This window comes from Nilaparvata lugens, chromosome 13 (assembly GCF_014356525.2).
Source record: "Nilaparvata lugens isolate BPH chromosome 13, ASM1435652v1, whole genome shotgun sequence".
Classification (NCBI taxonomy): domain Eukaryota; kingdom Metazoa; phylum Arthropoda; class Insecta; order Hemiptera; family Delphacidae; genus Nilaparvata; species Nilaparvata lugens.
Genome location: NC_052516.1, coordinates 16112221 through 16132248, shown reverse-complemented (window position 1 = coordinate 16132248; position 20028 = coordinate 16112221). Strand labels below are relative to the sequence as shown.

Sequence of the window (20028 nt, the reverse complement as noted above, 5' to 3'; positions counted from 1 at the left end):
CATACGTAAGTTTATAATTCGTCATTTTGGCACTACTGTCTGTCTTTCATGAAATCAGCTGAACAAAAAGCTGGCTGCTGTGCTGAAGCTGAAATCGAAATTCTGTAATCGCTGTCATTCTGATAAAATTGTAAAGATAATTTACATATTTTGAATAAAATAGTTTGTCTTGGCTAAAATTCAACATTCAGCAAGATGTTAGCGTTAATAAATCGTATTCTGGACTGGTTCAAAAGTTTATTTTGGAAAGAAGAAATGGAATTGACGTTGGTCGGTTTACAGTGTTCTGGAAAAACAACTTTTGTAAATGTCATAGCGGTGAGTTATTTGCTTATATTGATGTGTAATTCCTATAATTATTTATATATCAACTATTTGAGTGATATTTCAAAGATTAGAAATTTATAAAGTAATGCTTTATTGATCATCTTGGGGCTGGACAATACGCCCACGTCGTAAGATTAATCTAGCCTAAAAATTGCCAATTTTAGATGAAGATTTGATTTCATTATCATGTCTCAATATCAATACTCAGATAAAAATGCAAAACACCCTTTAATTTTTCAAGCAACAAATCGTATGTTTACCTTGAATAATCTTGACTTAGCTAGCTATTCGGCTGCTTGATTTTTTTATTTGGTTTTTGCTAAGCATATCAAGATTTTATATATTGAAAAATCTTTGTTAAATAAGTTATCCTCTTTCATTTGTAATGAACTGAAAACAATGTTGTTTAATAGCTTTAAGCAGTGTGATATACATTACATAATATTGCAAAAGCTATTATTACCCCAACCATATTGGATTGATTATAATTACCTTTTGAATCTAGTTTGAGCCAAAGTTTTCTTTCTTGGCTTGATTTAATCAAGTTATGCTTGATACGTTCATCACTAACAATAATACAGTGTGACTTCTGTTATCCGTTGCTTGCTTAACTAATATTCTGGTTAATTTTCGACAGTTCTGAGATAAAATTTAGTAAAAGTAGCCTACAGTGTGATATGCAAAATTTGGAAAAATACTGCAGTTTTGATGGCGCGGACTGTACTCAACACGGAAATGCACTATGCTTTTGTCTGCTGTCTAGTAAGTCACTCAGTGGCTAAATACTATGAATATAAACGCTTTTATTGAAAAAATGATAATCGCATTGCGGTTACAGTATTAAAAAAAACGGATATTGAATATCTGCGCTGCACAAGTGGAACATACTTATTAAATAAATAGGATAAATAGGTTCGAACTCACTCACAACCAAAAGTTTTTTAACCAGATCACTCCCGTGTTATCGGATGGGCACGTTAAATTGTCGGTCCCGGCTGAAGTATGACAGTCGTAAGGCCCATTGACGGCTCAAATTATATATTCAGGCGGTGGGACCTTCCCGCAAGGGACTCCCCACCAACAAAAGCCATACGAATTTACTTTTTTAATAAATAGGATATGCCATCTTCACCATGTAATTAACATCATTAGTTGCATTTAAAAAATCGGTAAAAACGGTTTAGCTGGTTATTTTCTTATACGCAATGACCCTTGTCCCCTTATCACCTTATAAGCAATGATCTACTGAACGTAATATATATTAATATATATATTTTCAACATTAAAAAAAAATCAACTCAGCTATTCAATAGAATAAAAAAACACTTCATTAGCTTACAATTTTAAATTGGTAGATTTATCAAAATGTATTCACAAGTGTATCCAAAACCTATAATGTACAAAATAATGTTTGTTATAGATTTAAAATTTTAGATTGTTTGTTTATATTATCAAATCCTGTCCTATCTTCTGTATTGGAAGAGCATTATTCATTCAATTAGCCTGCTCATTATATGTGCTGTAGCTTGTTTCTGTTTACAGTCATTGATCACTTTCTAATTTGCTTTGAACAAATAGAATTATCTGTTGATATCATCGATTCTATATAAATAATCTATTTGCATACTGAATTTACAAACAATAGTTTTCATTGGAACAGGATACCGTATTGCTATTACGTTCTTTATTTTTATAAATTAGCTGTATTCTTCATTCACCAAATTAGGTATTTTTGGAATTTGGAAAGATTTGCTGTTATTCTTTTTACAATAGTTCATTATTTAGTTATTCAAATGAAATCTCTTAATGCACAAGAAACATTAAAAAATATCAATATTTATAGGTACATATAAGTTTGACAACTTGAGTAGGTCCATTCAATATAATTATCATCTAATATTGATTCAAAAAGATTCTTGCTCAAAATAAAACGTTCAGGTTGTATCTTGAATTTTCTACTTTTATTATCTTTCCATTTTTAAAAATAGTTTTCTTCTAATGGGGTTTTCATTCTTTTCCTTAATAAAATATATTTTAGTTTACTGTCTTGAATGAATAGTTATTCCCTAATCTGAGTAGTTGTTCACAATATTATATACTGATATATTTTTTTGATTTTCCAGTCTAGCCAGATAGTAAAGATTCTTCGAAAATGAAACATTATTTGCTTTGTTATCTTACCTCAATAAATAGTAATTCCTTGAGGCTGTTCGATACACCTTTTCATTTTTATTGAAATTGGATAATCTTTTTCAATACAATTGTTAAGATCATTCATTACAAGAGTGAGAAAAAGTGGCAACTGAAATTTTTAAGTGGTCTAATAAGCGAGTTATGGTTTGTTGAAGTGCTGAACTCTGTTTTCTTTTGAGATCATAAACGGTTTCGAATTTTCCATTGGGTTTTTTTTTAATATATTCAGAATATCATTGGCTTTGTTCTAATATGCGTTTTTTCACGATTATTGGACAAAATAAACAAGTTATCGAATTTACAAAAATGTTACTTTTTTATTCATGAACGATATGGGGAATAAAATGTTTTAGTTTGGAAAGATACTTTTTTTGAATTTCTAAGAGAAGTTCTAATAATATAGTCGAAACCGTTTATGATCTGGAAAGAAAACGGTATCTGGAAAGTTAGCACTTCAACAACCCATAACTCGCTTATTAGACCACTTGAAAATTTCAGTTGTCACTTTTTCTCACTCTTATAATGATCTTAACAATTATATTGAAAAAGATTATCCAATTTAAATAATAAAAAAGTGTACTGAACAGCCTTTATCTTAGTAGCTATTTATGCATTTTGCTGATTTTTTTTTGGATTTTGCAGTCGGGCCAGTTTAGTCAAGATATGATTCCGACAGTAGGATTCAACATGCGCAAAATCACCAAAGGGAATGTCACCATAAAGGTGTGGGACATTGGAGGTCAGCCAAGGTTCAGGTCTATGTGGGAACGATATTGCAGAGGAGTCAATGCCATAGTGTGAGTACAACATATTTCTAATAAACCAAATATTTATTTAAATGTATTATTTCAGTTCTCAAATATTATATTTTCAAGTACGGTAACGTAGAATGGGGTGAATAGGGACAGTTTTTCACACTTTTTTCTCATAACTTACACAAAAATTATTTTATTCTGTGTGTGATCCACTTATGGCTTTCACTTTTGGTTTAGGTATCTCTTGGATTAAACAATTTTTTTTCATCCACCCTCTTTTTCATTATTATTTTTTATTGCTGTCCCTATTCACCCCAATGGTGGGGTCAATGGGGCGCAAGTGTGTACAGCATGCACGTTTTTTCAGACCTATTATGGGGTGGATAGGGACACAAAGGACCTTATTAAAAATAGAATAAAATATTTTTAAATATATTTAATAAAAATAAACTATGAAAATACATTTGAAGTTAAAAAAAAATCGATAAAAAATGAAATCCATAATTAAGTCATTAGAAGCTACAGAGTTCAATATTGTATCAGCTCTTCATCATAAAAAATAACTTCCTCTCTTACTAGAGGGGTCTTTCAGAATTTTTAAAACTTGCTCCTTATTGAATTCGCAGATATCTGGAACAATATAAACATTTTGCATTTTCACGGATTTTTTTTGTCGAAGGAATGATCCCATCGACTTATCACCTCAAACTTTTTTTTCAACCTTCCCAATAAATACTTTCACCCCTGTGTCATATTGGAATTTAACTCGCACCCAATTTCCTTTTTCAATTTCCTCCTCCTCCCCAACAACGTTGACTACTTCAAGATAAGTCTTTAAACTTCTATAAAACCAGCAAACACCAGTTTTAGGCAGTGTCCCTATTCACCCCACCTCAACATCCAAATGGTCAAGATTAAAAAAAATCTAGAATAAATTAAATTCCAGTTAAAGCTTACATATTTAATGTGTTATTACTTATTAGAATCAGTAGAATTCATAGAAAAATACTTCAAGCTTGTGACTACAAACAGTTCAAATGTCCAGACAAAACTTTTCAGGTTACGTTTCTATCGGTTCAAAGAAGCAACAAGAAGCACAGCTGCCGACAGCATAGAAATCAAGTTGAATAGATTATTTTTATATTAATGTGTACAGAAAAATCCCCTCTATCAGAATAAATTAGGTAAAGCTATAAAAATTTAATACGAAAGAAGTTATTTAAAAAATTTAAATTTTCCCAGTTTTTGCCCCTATTCACCCCGTTTACGATATTGTAATTGTATAACCTACTTAAATTAAAATTCGGTTTAGGCTGTTGATCCCTTTCTCATCATACCTATGATAGGGGATCTTGAAAATAATAATTTTATACTGAATAAATGACTAGACAGACTAAATTATTCAGTATGGACAAATAACTACCACACAATACCACTTTCACAACTACCTACTTAGAAAGTGAGTTATTTTTTAATTGTCTCATGTCCGTCTGCAATAGAATTTATAAACTACTATTCCACACATAAAAATATTTCTATCTTGTCATATCCACAAAGAAAACAATTTGTTTTGCGATATTGTAACTATATTTTATATATAATGCATAAAATACTACATTTATATTCTAGTTGTATTTTAGTAACGGTTGACTTATTTAGACTCTGTATGACTCTATTAATATTTATTTCCAATTTCGATTTATTGAATGCTGCATACTAAGCAGTTTTGACTCCTGTTTGAAAGGAGTGGCTGTCATGAATCATCCATGTTTGTTGTTTCTGATAGCCAATTATGTTTAGTGATAACTATATAGACTATAATAATCCGTTAACTCATTTCCTATTTGAAGAGTTTCACATTTATCCACTTAAATTACATAATATATATCTTATTTGGAATTTCTTATGAATTACTGGTAGGCCTATAATATATTCCGATGGTGAGTTTGTTAGAAAAAGTTGATCCAAGATCATTTGAGTATTACTTGATGTTTTTAATGATAACTTGTAAGACCTAGTTCTTTGGAACAATTATTGAATAATTATAAATCTACAGGTCCAATGATCCAATAGATTTATAAGTGTCCTAGAAACCAAACCGTTGAGTGTTTGTTCTAAATAAAAGTTCCATGATTTTTCAAGACCAACTTTTTCCAAGAAAACTTGAGATTGAAAAACAATATTCACAGTTTGTCAACCACTTTTATTGTTATATATATCTTCTTCTCTATATATGAAAATGAATTTTCGTGTGTTTGTTAGTTTGTTTGTTCCCTATAGACTCGAAAACTACTTGAAAGAACGGCATGAAACTTTAGGAATATGTTGTGTGAATATTGGGGATGGTTTCTGACAAGAAATTTTAATAGGGGGACTAATAATAATTATTTATAATCCATTTTACAGACCTATGTTTTTGAAATTTTAGGCCGAGTGGCTACTTATAATTTAGCATCTAAAGTTACCAGCTGTATAATAAACAGGTCACCCTGTGATCAATTGGTATTAAACTGGTATTAAAACGGTGGTTTGGAGTTGAAGTTAGTGTACCGTAGTTGTTTGGTACCAGCTGTAGATAATCTTTCCTTAGAAGACCTATACAAATAATTATCACTCCCCTATCATTGAAAAACTGGAAAATAATTATTCATCTCATGAAAGAGAGTTGTTCATATTGCAATCATTAATTACTGAAGAATGACAGACTAAATTGATTTTTTTTTAAATTTAGCTCAGCTTATATTAATCCTAAAATTGAAGATGTGAAGAACATGGAATTCTGTGTGATTCATCGTACATCGCATATTTCCTGGACCATCTATTGACAATCAACAACTATGAAAACATTAAATTCATCTTTGAAACACTGATTTAACCTACCGGTATCTAATTTTTTAATTCAACACTTTACTGATAGATATTACTACCAATTGGTCGAGAATATGTTGCTATGTCGGAATAATAAATGCTGCATGACTAAGCACATAGGAAGTCCGCATTGAGATGTAAATGAAAATATTGATTGTCAGATAAATTTCATGATTCTCCAAATAAAGTCAAGTGTGACATGAGATACATTGACTTTTTGGCGGTACGAAGTTCGCCGGGTAAGCTAGTAGTCTATAATATTATAAAGAAGTATTAAGTAAACAGAACCTGGTTTCGTGGCTTCGCCAGCTACATCTTTAAATTTTTGTAATTTAAGTTTTTGTTTCGTATTTCAGTTACATGGTGGATGCAGCTGATCTGGAAAAATTAGAAGCTTCACGCAACGAGCTCCATTCCCTGCTAGATAAACCTCAGCTGGCCGGAATTCCTGTACTAGTCCTTGGAAACAAACGAGATCTACCCAAAGCCCTTGATGAGAAGGAGCTCATCGAACTCATGTGAGTTAATCACATCTTCATAACATTCAATTCCGTATTAAAACACAAATATATAGTCAAATATCACGAATTTATTTTGAAAAAAAACACAAATATGTTTCAATACTTATGGTGTTATCTTCAGTGTGGTTATGGTGTCAAAGAAACTTTATTGATTGATTGATTCTTTATTGATTCATACAATAAGTACTCGATAGGGAAAGAAAAAATAAGGAGAGTTGATATTTTACCTCTAGAAAATATAAAAATAAAACTTCTAGGTTACATTTCATTTTGAGGAGAAATTCTATCTCTCTAATTCAGTCGATATCTTATTTTCACTTCAAATACGTCACCATGTTATTGAAATGAGAATGAAAATAATATGTAATGTACCTTGATGAGAGAGAACTGATCAAATTGATGTGAGTTGATTTTATTGATTAACGATGTCATAAAAAATAATTATTGGTCATAAAATTTTGTCATAAAAAATGTGTGATTATATTTCACTTCTAATTTTTTATTTTCATTTCGATATGTTACCATATGCTCTTCAACTCTCCTACTAATTCAAAATTAGAAGTAAGTTAGAACTGTCATTAACCATTATTGGTGTGCTTCAAACAATTTGTGTCTTAACCTCCTGAAAACCAGTGACCTACAGTTTAGCTTCAACCCTAGGTTCACTGGCACATATTCCCTCAAATTCCAGGGTATCATGCTTGACTCGAATTTAAATTGGAAAAAGCACATTGATTATACAGCTGGTAAACTTAGTAAGGGTTTATAACCTACGTAGATTAACTCACATAGTTAATCATGAAGTTTTAATGAGTGTCTTTTATGCTCACGTCCATAGCCATTTAGCCTATGGGATTCAGCTCTGGGGAAATTGTTCGGCATCTGTTAAACTTTTCAGACTACAGAAGAAGGCCATTCGAATAATTTGTCAGGCAACATGTAGGCCACTTTTTCGCAAACTAGGCGTCTTGACTCTCCCATCTTTATATGTTTTTACTTGTTTGATGTACATGAAACAAACCTGAATGAATATAGTCGAAATGGTGACATACATAATAATTATCAAACCAGAAGGAGTTTAAATCTCAGAATTGATTCTCACCAATATGCGAGTACCCATAAGAATTGGAGAAACATGTCCATCAAGCTTTTCAATGAGCTTGCCCCTGAAGTAAGACTCTTGAGTATCTCACTATTCAAATCACACATAAAAGGCTCACTTACAGAAAGATGTCTTTATTCTGTTGGAGAATTTTTTGAATAGCTTCAGTGTTCATCTGTTTAACAGTAACAGCTTTGTTGTGACTTGTGTTGGACCCCGTTATAATAACTGCTATTAATCAATTACTGCTGTTTATTACTATTTGCCAATTTTGTTGTAATTTTTTTTGACTGTTTTTAATTTTATTGTATTTTGACGTTTGTTACAACACTTTGTGTTTCATGACAATAAAGGATTATTGATTGATTAACCAAAGTATTGTTGCAGTATGATTGCTGCCAGATTATATTGAAGGAAATTCCACCATTATTACCTACTAACAGAGGAATCCATCTTAAGAAAATTCAAACTCATATGATTTAATGTCTTTTTAAAATTATTTATCAAAATATTTGAATAAAATCCTCATTTATTTTTTAATTAAAGATTTTTAATTGAGTGTAGCCGTGTTTCTAGTCCCCCCTCTCCCCGTCGTCTGTTTTGACCAAGTCTGCATTTTTTATTTAGGGCTTTCGCAAGGAGCCGCCCTTATATTTGTTTCTTGATTTTTGTAATTACATAGCAATTCTGAGTTGAATAATAATAATATTCGTATGGCTTTTATTGGTGGGGAGTCCCTGACGGAAGTTCCACCTCGCCTGAATATATCATTTAAGCCGTCAATGGGACTTACGACTGTCATACTTCAGCCCTAGACCGACAGTTTCACGTGCCCGAGTTTATAGAATACATTGTATAAGAGATAATGTCAGTTGTTTCTACATATGTAGGAAAATGAGATATTTATCTTTTAAATTTTACCAAGTGAACAGAATTCTTAATAAGAACCACCTGAAAATGATGTATCATGCTCTAGTCAAGTCAATTCTGCAGTATGGCATAGTTGTTTGGGAGGGCTGTTTCAACTGTCATATTGCTGAATTACTTTGTAGCACAAAAACTGATAATTAAAAGTATATTAAGCAAACCCAGGTTCTATCCAACGGATATGGTTTTTAGTGATTTTGTGGTCATGACTATACGTCAATTATACATAAAAACCGTAATTAAATACTTAATAAAATATAGATCCGATTTTCCTCTCACATTAAACACTAAATTTAATTATTATAATCTAAGGGCCACTGCTAACAAATATGTAATCTATAACATTAATATTGAATAATATATAAGGAGGCAGCTAATTTACATAGGTACTAAAATAATAAACCTTATTTCAAATCACTTTCTCATGGACGACAATAAGATCAGCGGAAAAATTAAACTAGACATACAGTAATTTCTTCTTCCATTTAGATATATAAGACTCAAGATTTCTGCTCCAGCATTGTTTTTTCTTTCATTATTCAGTGGACTCGCTTACCTTTATTTTGCGTACCTATTCCTCTGTTTTTCTTCCTTCCCTTTTTTCCTCATCACTTCTCTCTTCTCTTCTTTGCCTGCCTATTATATGGGAAACCATAGTTGGCTAGGTATCTTCCTCTCTTTTTTTCTCTTCTCCAACACACCCAACCACAAAGCCCATGTTTTTTTATATTTGTAACATTTTATTTGTTTTGTAATTCTTTGTCATTTTGTTTTGTCTTGTTTTGTGTGTCTTTAATGAGATTCCAGGGAATCAGTTTGGTAACAACAGACATTTCGTTCAATACTTGAAAGGTTACCATTTTTTTAAAAACATCCGTTTTCCAGTAAATACTCCGTATATTAGTTTTTGTTGAAATTATTATTATTATTAATTAGTATGTTTCATTTTCAGGAACCTGTCGGTTGTTCAAGATCGTGAAATATGCTGTTATTCAATTTCTTGCAAGGAGAAAGACAACATCGACATCACCCTTCAGTGGCTGATAGCACATTCTAAATCAGGGGCCCGTTGAACATTTTCAAAAATTCTGCGGATTTTCAAAAACTGCAGAGCGCTTCTGGGTCGCCGGTCTTGCTGACCAATCGCCAAAATTGAAAAAAATGGGCAACATTTTATTTTTATTAATTTTGTGCCCCTTTCATGAACAGTAAGAATTAGATCTCCACTCAATATTAGGCGAAGAAAATTTAAAATCACTTGACATGTATTATGATTTATATTACATGTTTTTTGATGAAGAAAAAATACATTATCGCCCAATATTCTATTCCATTTAATCGTACAATTTGTATAGTTTGCATGCATTCATTATGAAATTTAGTTTGTAATTTTTGTTTCAAGTAACTACTGTATAAATTCTATATGGTCTACATTTTAACAGAAAAATCTTGAACTGAATTCATTAAAATATAAGCTTCTTAATATATTTTGCAGGTTGTTTTGAAATCTATCGTTCATAAGTCTGTGTAAAGTCAACTACTATTATCTATAAAAAATACTTAGCTTAGATTTATTTTAAATACTATTATAAATATTTTAAAAATACACTGTCAGTTTTTATTTTCATCAATGCATGCAACAGTGATTAGGTTACTCTATAATTTAGTAATATTTAATTTAAAAAACTATATTTTTGTTATGTTTCTAAAATAATATAAACTTGTTACTCAAAAAATGTATATAAATGTAATTCATTCTGATGTAATAGGAAGAGGAATGTCCTTCAGGTGTTTGGAAAGGATTTAAATTCAAATGTTTATTTGAATTTGGTTAGAAATTTAAAATTTCCTATGTGCTTGATAGAAAATTTGTGCTTGCAATGCTATCCTACTCAATATACCGTATTTTTTTATTTTATATTCTCCTCTTTTCCAAGGCATGCAGGTTTTATCGACGATTGGCGGAAGAATTCCTTTCTATTTTTTATTCTTCAAGGGTAATATATCTTTAATATATTCCAGACTAAATCCAGATTTATATCCAAAATTTCAATTTGTTGTTCTGAAATTTTAAACACTATATTTTTGATATTCGTTTTCCTCCCTCTCTTGTTTATCTTTTATATAAGTTGTTTTTTCATCAAACTTATATCCAAGTTCCCTTCATCTTCTAGACTCCCTCAAATGTAAATACGATACATTTTAACTGTTAATTAACTATTAATTATCAACTCTTTTCACTTCCCACGTTTAGTAATCTCCATTTTTTTATCTTAACGAAATCTGCGCGTATCTTGTGTAGGTTGCTACTGTTGCATTATCATTAAGTATCTTGAGTTGGATACTGTTGCAAACATCGACATATTTTACATCGTGGTTATGTGTAAATACAGAAAACGACCATGTAGAATTATTAATTGATAGAAAAATATTTATCCATAACATTAGTTGTATTTAAGAAGTTAGCAGAGAATGGAATAAAGAAGGTAGATAGGATACATGCTGTATTGCACAAGGTACAATATACATGTCTGAAATATATTATATTTTACATGTATTGTATCTTACCTTGGAATGAAGCTTCTCAAGTGCTTACAACCAACAGATCTGGCATACTCTGATACGGTTTTTGATTGGAAAATGATTACAGATCTTTCTAATGGCGGTTTATCAAATTTGTACATCACACCAGCTCTGATGTGTCTAGTATCGAAAACTCTTCGATTTTCATATACTTTTTTCCAGAGGCGTTGTAGAGGTACAGACCTTTACAATGTCTTTGTTTTTTCCAGTATACCTTTCTAATGACTTTATAGGTATCGATTGATGAAATTGATACTCAAATATTTTTTTACATTTTACTTCAATTTACATTTCTCATTGTTCTCTTGCTTTTTAGATTTGTTCTGCTGGTGGAAAAAAACGAAAAAAAAACATTTGAAGAGAGATATGTAAATTGCATGAAAAATTTCAAATATTTCACTCCGTTTGGGTTTTTATGAGCTAGATCAGGTATGTAATTTGTATTCTAATATTGTAGGTGTACAAATACACAGTGGTATTGTAGAAAGGTACATATTCTTCAATCTAGTCAGAATAAATTACTTTTTCCAATTTCTTCCTGTTTTTAATAATTTATTATGAATAAATGGGTTATTTTTCAAACTAAAATAATGACAACTAGCACATACTGTAGTTTATATTATCTGGAAAACTTATGCGTGAAATACTCATTAAAGACTTTTATACTAGCTTATAATGTTTAGTTATATTATTTATAGTATCCATGTTTATGTATCATAGATTGATTAAACATTTGAAATGAATTGTATTTCAAAATTATTAATCTGTTGAATGAGATTGAATTGATTGGATCAATTTATATAGAAAGATTCGTTCATCGAATTTTTTATTAGAAATTATTTCTGTTTAGAAAGACTCAAGAATTAGTTAATTAAATATGGAGTCTTCTCAATATATATTGGATATATGTTATTATATTGTTGTTTTAGGTGATATTGATGTTTTCTATTGGAATTAGACACAAAAATATTCTGTGAGAAAGTTTCAAGATAATTAGGAATTCTATTATCTAATCAGGAGTCCATCAAACTATTGTTTAAAAAAATATTCATTTGGCAGCTAAGTAAATTGTGAACCAAGTTTCGTAGCTTACTTCATCGTAAATAACAAAAAACTATCTTATTTTCACACTGTATAAATTTTACATTCCCTGATACTTAAAATTAGGGAATAGAAATCTTAGAAATACTCTCCAATATTTTAAAGTTTGGGATCAAGTAAACTTCTAATGCCACCGTAGATAATTTCTCAACCTTGATGAAATTAAATGAAAATATCCTTTATTAGGCGGAGTTAGGACTTTCAAGTCCTCTCTACTATTCAACCTCAACCCTTGAGAAAAATTCGAATATTGAGCAAAAAATGACCTACGATTAATGCAGACTATTCTCTTGAACCTTACTTTGTAAGGGTCTGGTTAAATTATTTTCAATTGAGTGCGCAGTGGGATCTCTACTAAGCGTCAACCAGTGGGACTGGGACGGATGATAGAAATTTATGTATTTATTTATTCGTAGATACAATCACAAATCATATAAATATGATTATGAAGGAACAACAGGCTTGGCCCAAAACTATTCTATTCCCAAATATGAAGATGATATATGTTATTAAGATTACAATCAAGTAAAAACTCACAATCAATTAATAACGGATAACCAAAAGTGACGGTTAATCGAGGTTTCGCCTGGAGCCAGTTTTTGTTACATTAAGAAATTAAGGTGCTTTTTATGGACTCATGCTTTCTATAATTTACATTAAACCTAAATCTACGGGTTTTAGAATGTAAATATAATTTTTCTTTGTATAGTTGAGAATAATAAGAAGTCAAGGATATTGTCAAATTTCACTAAAAAATTGTTTAGTGAAATTTGACAATATCCTTGTTTTATTATTATGGAGAGATTTCACAACATCACCATCAATTCTACTAATTTTATGTATAGTTGAGAAGTTGAATTGTGGTAATTATTCATATTAAATAAAAATACCAAGAAATTGTTAAAAACCACAGATTTCTTTGATAGTTAGAAAGACCGGTTTCGGTTGTTACACCACTGTCAATCTCTGATAAACTCAATTTTAATTATAATTTCAATAGTGGAGCGTTAACTTTATAAAATTATCAAATTTATATATGATTTGCAAATTGAGTTGGGGATTCAGATACAAGTGTATCAAACTAGTATATTGTATCAATTATTATTAAAACAATATTAACTCGAATATTGGGGTTGCTTCATCAATGTTATGCATTTAATTAGAGAAGCATTAACTTTGAAAATTGGCATCTTCAAACATATAGGTATCCGATTTGAAAATTGAATAGGATATTTTTATACATTGTTTCAAGAACGATTCAAACAATATTCAACCAAAATTAATATTGGTGTTGCTTTATTAATGTTGAGTACTTATTTTATTAATGAAGCATTATCTTCTTGATCATCAAATTTGTATCTCATCAACAGATATAAAGATACAATAATGTATAAAATTTGTAGATTGTTTCAAGTACAATCCAAACAATTTGAACTCAAATATTGACGATGAAGATAAGAGTTGATTTGATACTTCATGAAATATGTTGTGAGCATTTAATCAAGCTGAAGATTCTAGGATACTGGTAGTAGGTTATAAGAATGTGTCTTGTTAGAAGAAATGTATGATTGTATATGTGGCCTACATTTTTTGTAGGATTGGTTAGATTGTATAACTGATTGTTGAAGCCTGATTTGCCATAGTGCTTTTATTGGTAGGCCAATGTTTTTTTGAATACAGGTACCTGTTATCAGGATTGAGAAATTTCGTGTTCAATCTTTTGACTGAAGCAACAAAACGAGTCAAATTTAGTGTTGATTGAATGAAGGAAGAAAATGTGAAATTTGTGTTGACTGTCAAAATTTTATTCTCAATTTCTTATTTATTTATTCTTTCAAACATTGATACATAGGTTACAATATCATTCTCAACTATGAATGATTGGGAGGGGAACAACAGGCTTAAAGCCCAAAACTGTTCCTTTCCCAAATTTAGATAGAAATTGACCAAAAATAGGTTATATTTACACTTAACGATTTTATTGTGTGATCATAAAAAAGTCAATTTTTTGTTGAATTAATTGAGCTAATATAAATGATTTTATCGAGAAAACAGGCTTTAGGCCCGCCACAACGTAGACCCACGCTAATCCACGAAAAGCAACCCACGCCGTGGGATGTTTTGTAAACCATTGCTAGGCTTCTCCAGACATCTGTATAATTTTAATAATACATGCAATGAATAATCCACTTGTCAGCTGATTGATTATGAATAATTCTATAGCAATGGTTTACAAAACATCCTACGGCGTGGGTTGTTTTCGTGGATTAGCGTGGGTCTACATTGCGGCGGGCCTTAAAGATGGACTTTTGTCTGTCTATAGGCTTTGATAGGGTTTGTATAGACTGTGTATCTTTTTAAAGATAGATCGCTCTTTTGTGGATTTTATTCAAAACAGTAGAATATGAGAAAAGGATTATAATGGAGGATTTCAGCTGTAATAGATAGGTAAAATATTTAGAAGATTAGTATGAAATAATTCATAAACTGGTCAATAATTGTCAAATCAATGAGACATTTTATTAACTTTACCCACCTCAAGTTGATTGAAAATATTTTTTCTCTGGATCAAAAATCAAGTGACGAAGCAGTGTGTGATATCATAACCTCAAACTGTGGACAACATTAACTTTTTATCTGAATTTTTGGAGAGAAATAGTAAAGGCTCAGCCTATTTTTTCCTTCAATGTTATAATTATATTATGATTTTAGTATCATTTACAATAAATAAATAAATTTCCTAAAAGTTACCACAAGGTGAACCTCTAATTCCAAGTGGGTTTCGAACCATTACCAGGAACTCTAAAAAACATTGGCCGACCAATATAAAATTAATATTTAAGTGTTGGATGCCAGTGTATGTGTGATATTGGAATATTATACTACATTCTATTCATAAATCTGTCATAACTATTACCTATCGAATTTGTTTTTAAAATGAATTTGTCATGATTATATGTGGGCGTTTTATTGATACTAGACCTCCAGGTATTCCAGTTCTGTTTTAACATAGGAGGTACGAATGACGATGATATTCTTGATTATATTGAATGAATTTTTCACAAAAGTTTTCTACAAGGTGCGCCAGAGTTGTAATTTACTTATTTGAAAAAAAATCCCGTGCGTTGAATTGGTCGTGAAGAGGGGCAGGAGTGGGCGCATCTGTAGGGGAAGTTCTCAAATTTATCCTCCCTCAAGCAAATTAGCCATCATGCTCCGGTCAAGAGAGCAGCGGGCCTTCGCAGTTGAGAGCTTCTTTTCTAATGGTCGATCACCTTCCGCGCTCGATTTGGAATTCCTCCCAACAGACTCGTTCCTGGCCATAATTAGATTCTGCCGTGGGTCAACTCATTTCAGGAGTGTAGAAGTGTCCCTAAACCCAAAAATGGACTTTAACGAACCATCAGAACTCCAGAAAATATCGAAAGAGTGAGGCAGTCAGTTGTGATTTCTCCCCGGCGTTCTGACTTGCAAACACTTAGCAGCTATGGCAATTTCTGACTCCATTGTTCGTCGACTTTCAACTTCATCCCTATAAATTGGCTGTTGTTCAAGAATTGACTGAACGCGATTTTGTTGCCCGACAAAGTGCATGTGATATGCTGATTGACAACCTGCCTGAAGACGCGGTCATTCTTTTATGGGCCATAGCACACCTCTAGAACAACATTTGCGACGCCGTTGCCAACATACCGATTGATATACTGCAACGAAATTTGAAAAATCGACTTTATCAGTGTATGCGCAATGGGGGTCGCCATTGGTCTGATGTAATTTTCAAGACTGCATGGAAAAAAATTGAGATATTGTATTCTCATATAAAAAAAAATATTGAAATAATATCTAAAAGTACTTTTGTTTTTATTGACCTTTCAAATAAGTAAGTTTCTCTGGCTCACCTTGTATTATAACTTCTTTGAAGGAAGAGTTCAATTGTAACAAAATCTTATTAAGTTAAACAGAGAGAAACTAGTTCTGGTTGTTACTCTATTTACAATTAATATCGGTTATTCATACACCCCCCTTCCTAACAAAGAAATAGAAAGTAGCCTATTCTGAATATATGCCTACTATTAGTACTATGAGATGATACTAATGATATCATTAATATACTATTATCATTAATGATAAAGATACTAATGAGTACTATTAGTACTATTAGACTATGGCTACATTAGTACTCTATTTTAGTATTATAGTCTACAAGATCAAAATTGAAATTTTGTTAGTTCTTACATTTATAATGCTGTAACAACCTATTCTAGTTTCTCATTACTTCAATAAATAAGTGGTTGTGACATTCTGTAAACCACAGTAAAATCGCAGTTTGTAATAAGAGAATAAAATAAAGAATAACTAGAAATTTTGAAAAAGTAGGTAGGTTTTTCCTACTTGAGGAAAAATATGAATACTCTCTCAAGTAGATAATAATGGTACATTCAATTACTGATTTTGGAATAAAATGCCAATTTATTCTGCGTCTATAGATTTACATTTTATATAGCATCTTCAGTTGATTCTAGAAAACGTTAAGCAATTTTTGTAATTGGTAAAAGAAGACTCAAATCGAAGTGTGGGTACTCCTGGGTTTAAATTTTGAAAATTAATTTCAATTTTTAGAAAAAATCCTATGGCACAGCGTTGAGAAGATTGCAGAAAGAGTAGGATGCTTTCAAAATCTGAAATATAAATAATTAAAATTGAAATCATTGCGAGAAATAAATTAATTACAAACAGTATTGAATAGGTAGGTAGTAGATATTTACTTTAAGGCTAGGCGCACAACGGTTAGTCAAGACAAGACTAGTCACGTTTAGTCACAATACTTCACATAGCTGCTTATGACGCAACACACACTGATTAGTCATTGCAATTGGACATGACTCCATAAGCAACAATGTGAAGTATTTTGACTAAACGTGACTAGTCTTGTCTTGAATAATTTGTGTGTGATCAGCCTAATCAGTGTGAGTTGCGTTACAAGCAGCTTTGTGAAGTATTGTGACTAAACGTGTCTGATCATGTCTTGTCTTGACTAACTGGTGTGCGCCTAGCCTAACTTCTTTGAAGGAAAGAGTTCAATTGTAACGAAATCTTATTCATTTAAACAAAGAGAAACTAGTTCTGGTTGTTACTCTATTTACAATCAATATCGGTTATTCATACACATCCCCCTAACAAAGAAATAGAAAGTAGCCTATTCCTGAATAACATACCACTCTGCTAATAGGCTACTTAAAGCTGCGTTTACACCAAAGTTATTAACAAAATGTTAATAGGTAACTTAATCCTTACAGATTCTATTAGATTGAACTGAACTTGACAAACACATATGCTCATCATGTGTATGATAAGTTAAGTTCAATCTAATAGAATCTATCAGGATTAAGCTATTAACATTTTGTTAATAGCTTTGGTGTAAACGCAGCTTCAGTATTCGATTTTAGTATATAATAATTTACGTAGATCAAACTTGAAATTTTGTTAGCTCTTACATTTATAATGCTGTAACAACCTATTCTAGTTTCTCATTACTTCAATAAATAAGTGGTTGTGACATTCTTGAGTACTCTTATCAATAATATTATAAACCGTAATAAAATTGCAGTTTGTAATAAGAGAATAAAAAACAAAGAATAACTAGAAATTTTGAAATAGTAGGTACCGGTAGGTTTTTCCTACTTGAGGAAAAATATGAATACACTCTCAAGTAGATAATAATGGTACATTCAATTACTGATTTTGGAATAAAATGCCAATTTATTCTGCGTCTACAGATTTACATTTTATATAGCATCTTCAGTTGATTCTAGAAAACGTTAAGCAATTTTTGTAATTGTTAAAAGAAGACTCAAAACCTAGTGTGGGTACTCTCCTGGGATAAATTTTTGAAAATTAATTTCAATTTTTAGAAAAAAATCCTATGGCACAGCGTTGAGAAGATTGCAGAAAGAGTAGGATGCTTTCAAAATCTGAAATATAAATTAAAATTGAAATCATTGCGAGAAATAAATTAATTACAAACAATATTAAATAGGTAGGTAGGTATTTACTTCAAGGCTAGGCGCACACTGGTTAGTCAAGACAAGACTAGTCACGTTTAGTCACAATACTTCACATAGCTGCTTATGACGCAACACACACTGATTAGTCATTGCAATTGGACATGACTCCATAAGCAACAATGTGAAGTATTTTGACTAAACGTGACTAGTCTTGTCTTGAATAATTTGTGTGTGATCAGCCTAATCAGTGTGAGTTGCGTTACAAGCAGATATGTGAAGTATTGTGACTAAACGTGTCTGATCATGTCTTGTCTTGACTAACTGGTGTGCGCCTAGCCTAAGCTATTAGAAGGTATAAAAATACTAAAACATTCAATGAACCCAACACTGATTTCAAAGGAAATTTTCCATAAGAAATACACGAGAAGGGTATTTATTTCATTTAGACTAGAAACTCATACAAATTGCAAAAGAAATATCAAACATAAGCTAAGAAAATGCAGAAGAACGCTGGAAAATTCTGAAAATGGCTGATTTTTGGAGTATCTTTGATAAAATTTTGAAGCCCTTCCAAGACAATTTTCTACTCCCTATAGTGAGGTCCACGTTATAATGGCAGTGGAGAAAGATAGGAGAACAACGTTGCCGAACCTCTGTCTTCGCCTTCTATAGATGGTAGCTGATACAGGTTTATTAATGTAATATTAACTGTTCATTCTCGTTTCAATAATCAATTATATTTTATTAAGCAATAAATTATATTTTTTAATAATTTCATAATGAATTCACATAATCAAGATGAAATATTTTGTTAACTAATTATTAACTCTACATTGTTAAAAGACGTTCTGGCAACAGAGCAAAGCGAGAAAGAGATAGGTCTATCCGCTTTGTTGAATGATAGACAAGGATAGCAATACCAATGCTAATCAAACACTGCCATTATATCGTGTACCTTACTATAGCTGTAGGTCTATTTCTGTATAAAATTTGAACATTTTCTGTTAATTTGTATAGTACTCGAAAAGTCTGAGAAAATGCAAAATTTACCCAGAAGAATAAATTTTTACAAGGATTCAAAAAATCTTTATTCTTAACTTCAATGAGAAGATACATGACTTAACTTATTTCGGACTATGTGTTATCTAATTTTAGGAGAGGAATAGCACAAGGTTACCTTATTTTTCCTCTCACTATCATTTTGATAATGTACTTATAATTGTATAAATGAATACAGAATGAGGATAAAAATTTCGGGCGAGTGGGGGGTTCCAGACCCCCTGGACCAGGCTTCATCATTGTTTCAAGTTTCAAGAACAGGGTATATAGATGGTCAGATCATTATTTTATTGCAACGGCATTTGGGCTCTTCAGAATAAATACATTCGTCAAAAATATTGAAACATTTTAGCAAACATATTTCTAATAATGCTGATGCTTACTATTACTTTAGACATGTGTAGCCTACTCTATATTTATATCTACATTATTTCAACAAATAGTATGGCGTTCAACGTGGAATATTGTTTGTTTAAAGTGTATATTCATGGATTAGGCTCTTACATTTTTGAAAGATTCATAGTTGATGACGTATAATCCGAATGGATTCAGTTGGGTTTCCAAATTTGAGCGCGACATCATAATTT

General features: G+C 31.1%; 1 protein-coding gene across 1 annotated transcript; it reads left to right on the top strand.

Annotated features, from left to right (window-relative positions):
- The first annotated feature begins 50 nt into the window (after positions 1–50).
- LOC111051444 (ADP-ribosylation factor-like protein 8B-A) lies at positions 51–15332 on the top strand. Its single transcript, XM_039439910.1, has 4 exons — positions 51–318; positions 3163–3317; positions 6500–6661; positions 9646–15332. Exons 1-4 carry the CDS (start codon positions 196–198, stop codon positions 9764–9766), a joined length of 561 nt encoding a protein of 186 aa, XP_039295844.1. The 5' UTR covers positions 51–195; the 3' UTR covers positions 9767–15332.
- The last annotated feature ends 4696 nt before the right edge of the window (positions 15333–20028 follow it).

Bases quoted from the DNA above. Each gene is read 5' to 3' on its own strand.
- LOC111051444 (XM_039439910.1), top strand. From the start codon at position 196: ATGTTAGCGTTAATAAATCGTATTCTGGACTGGTTCAAAAGTTTATTT. The intron at 319-3,162 runs GTGAGTTATTTG...TGGATTTTGCAG, and splicing joins CTTTTGTAAATGTCATAGCG to TCGGGCCAGTTTAGTCAAGA. The intron at 3,318-6,499 runs GTGAGTACAACA...TTCGTATTTCAG, and splicing joins AGAGGAGTCAATGCCATAGT to TTACATGGTGGATGCAGCTG.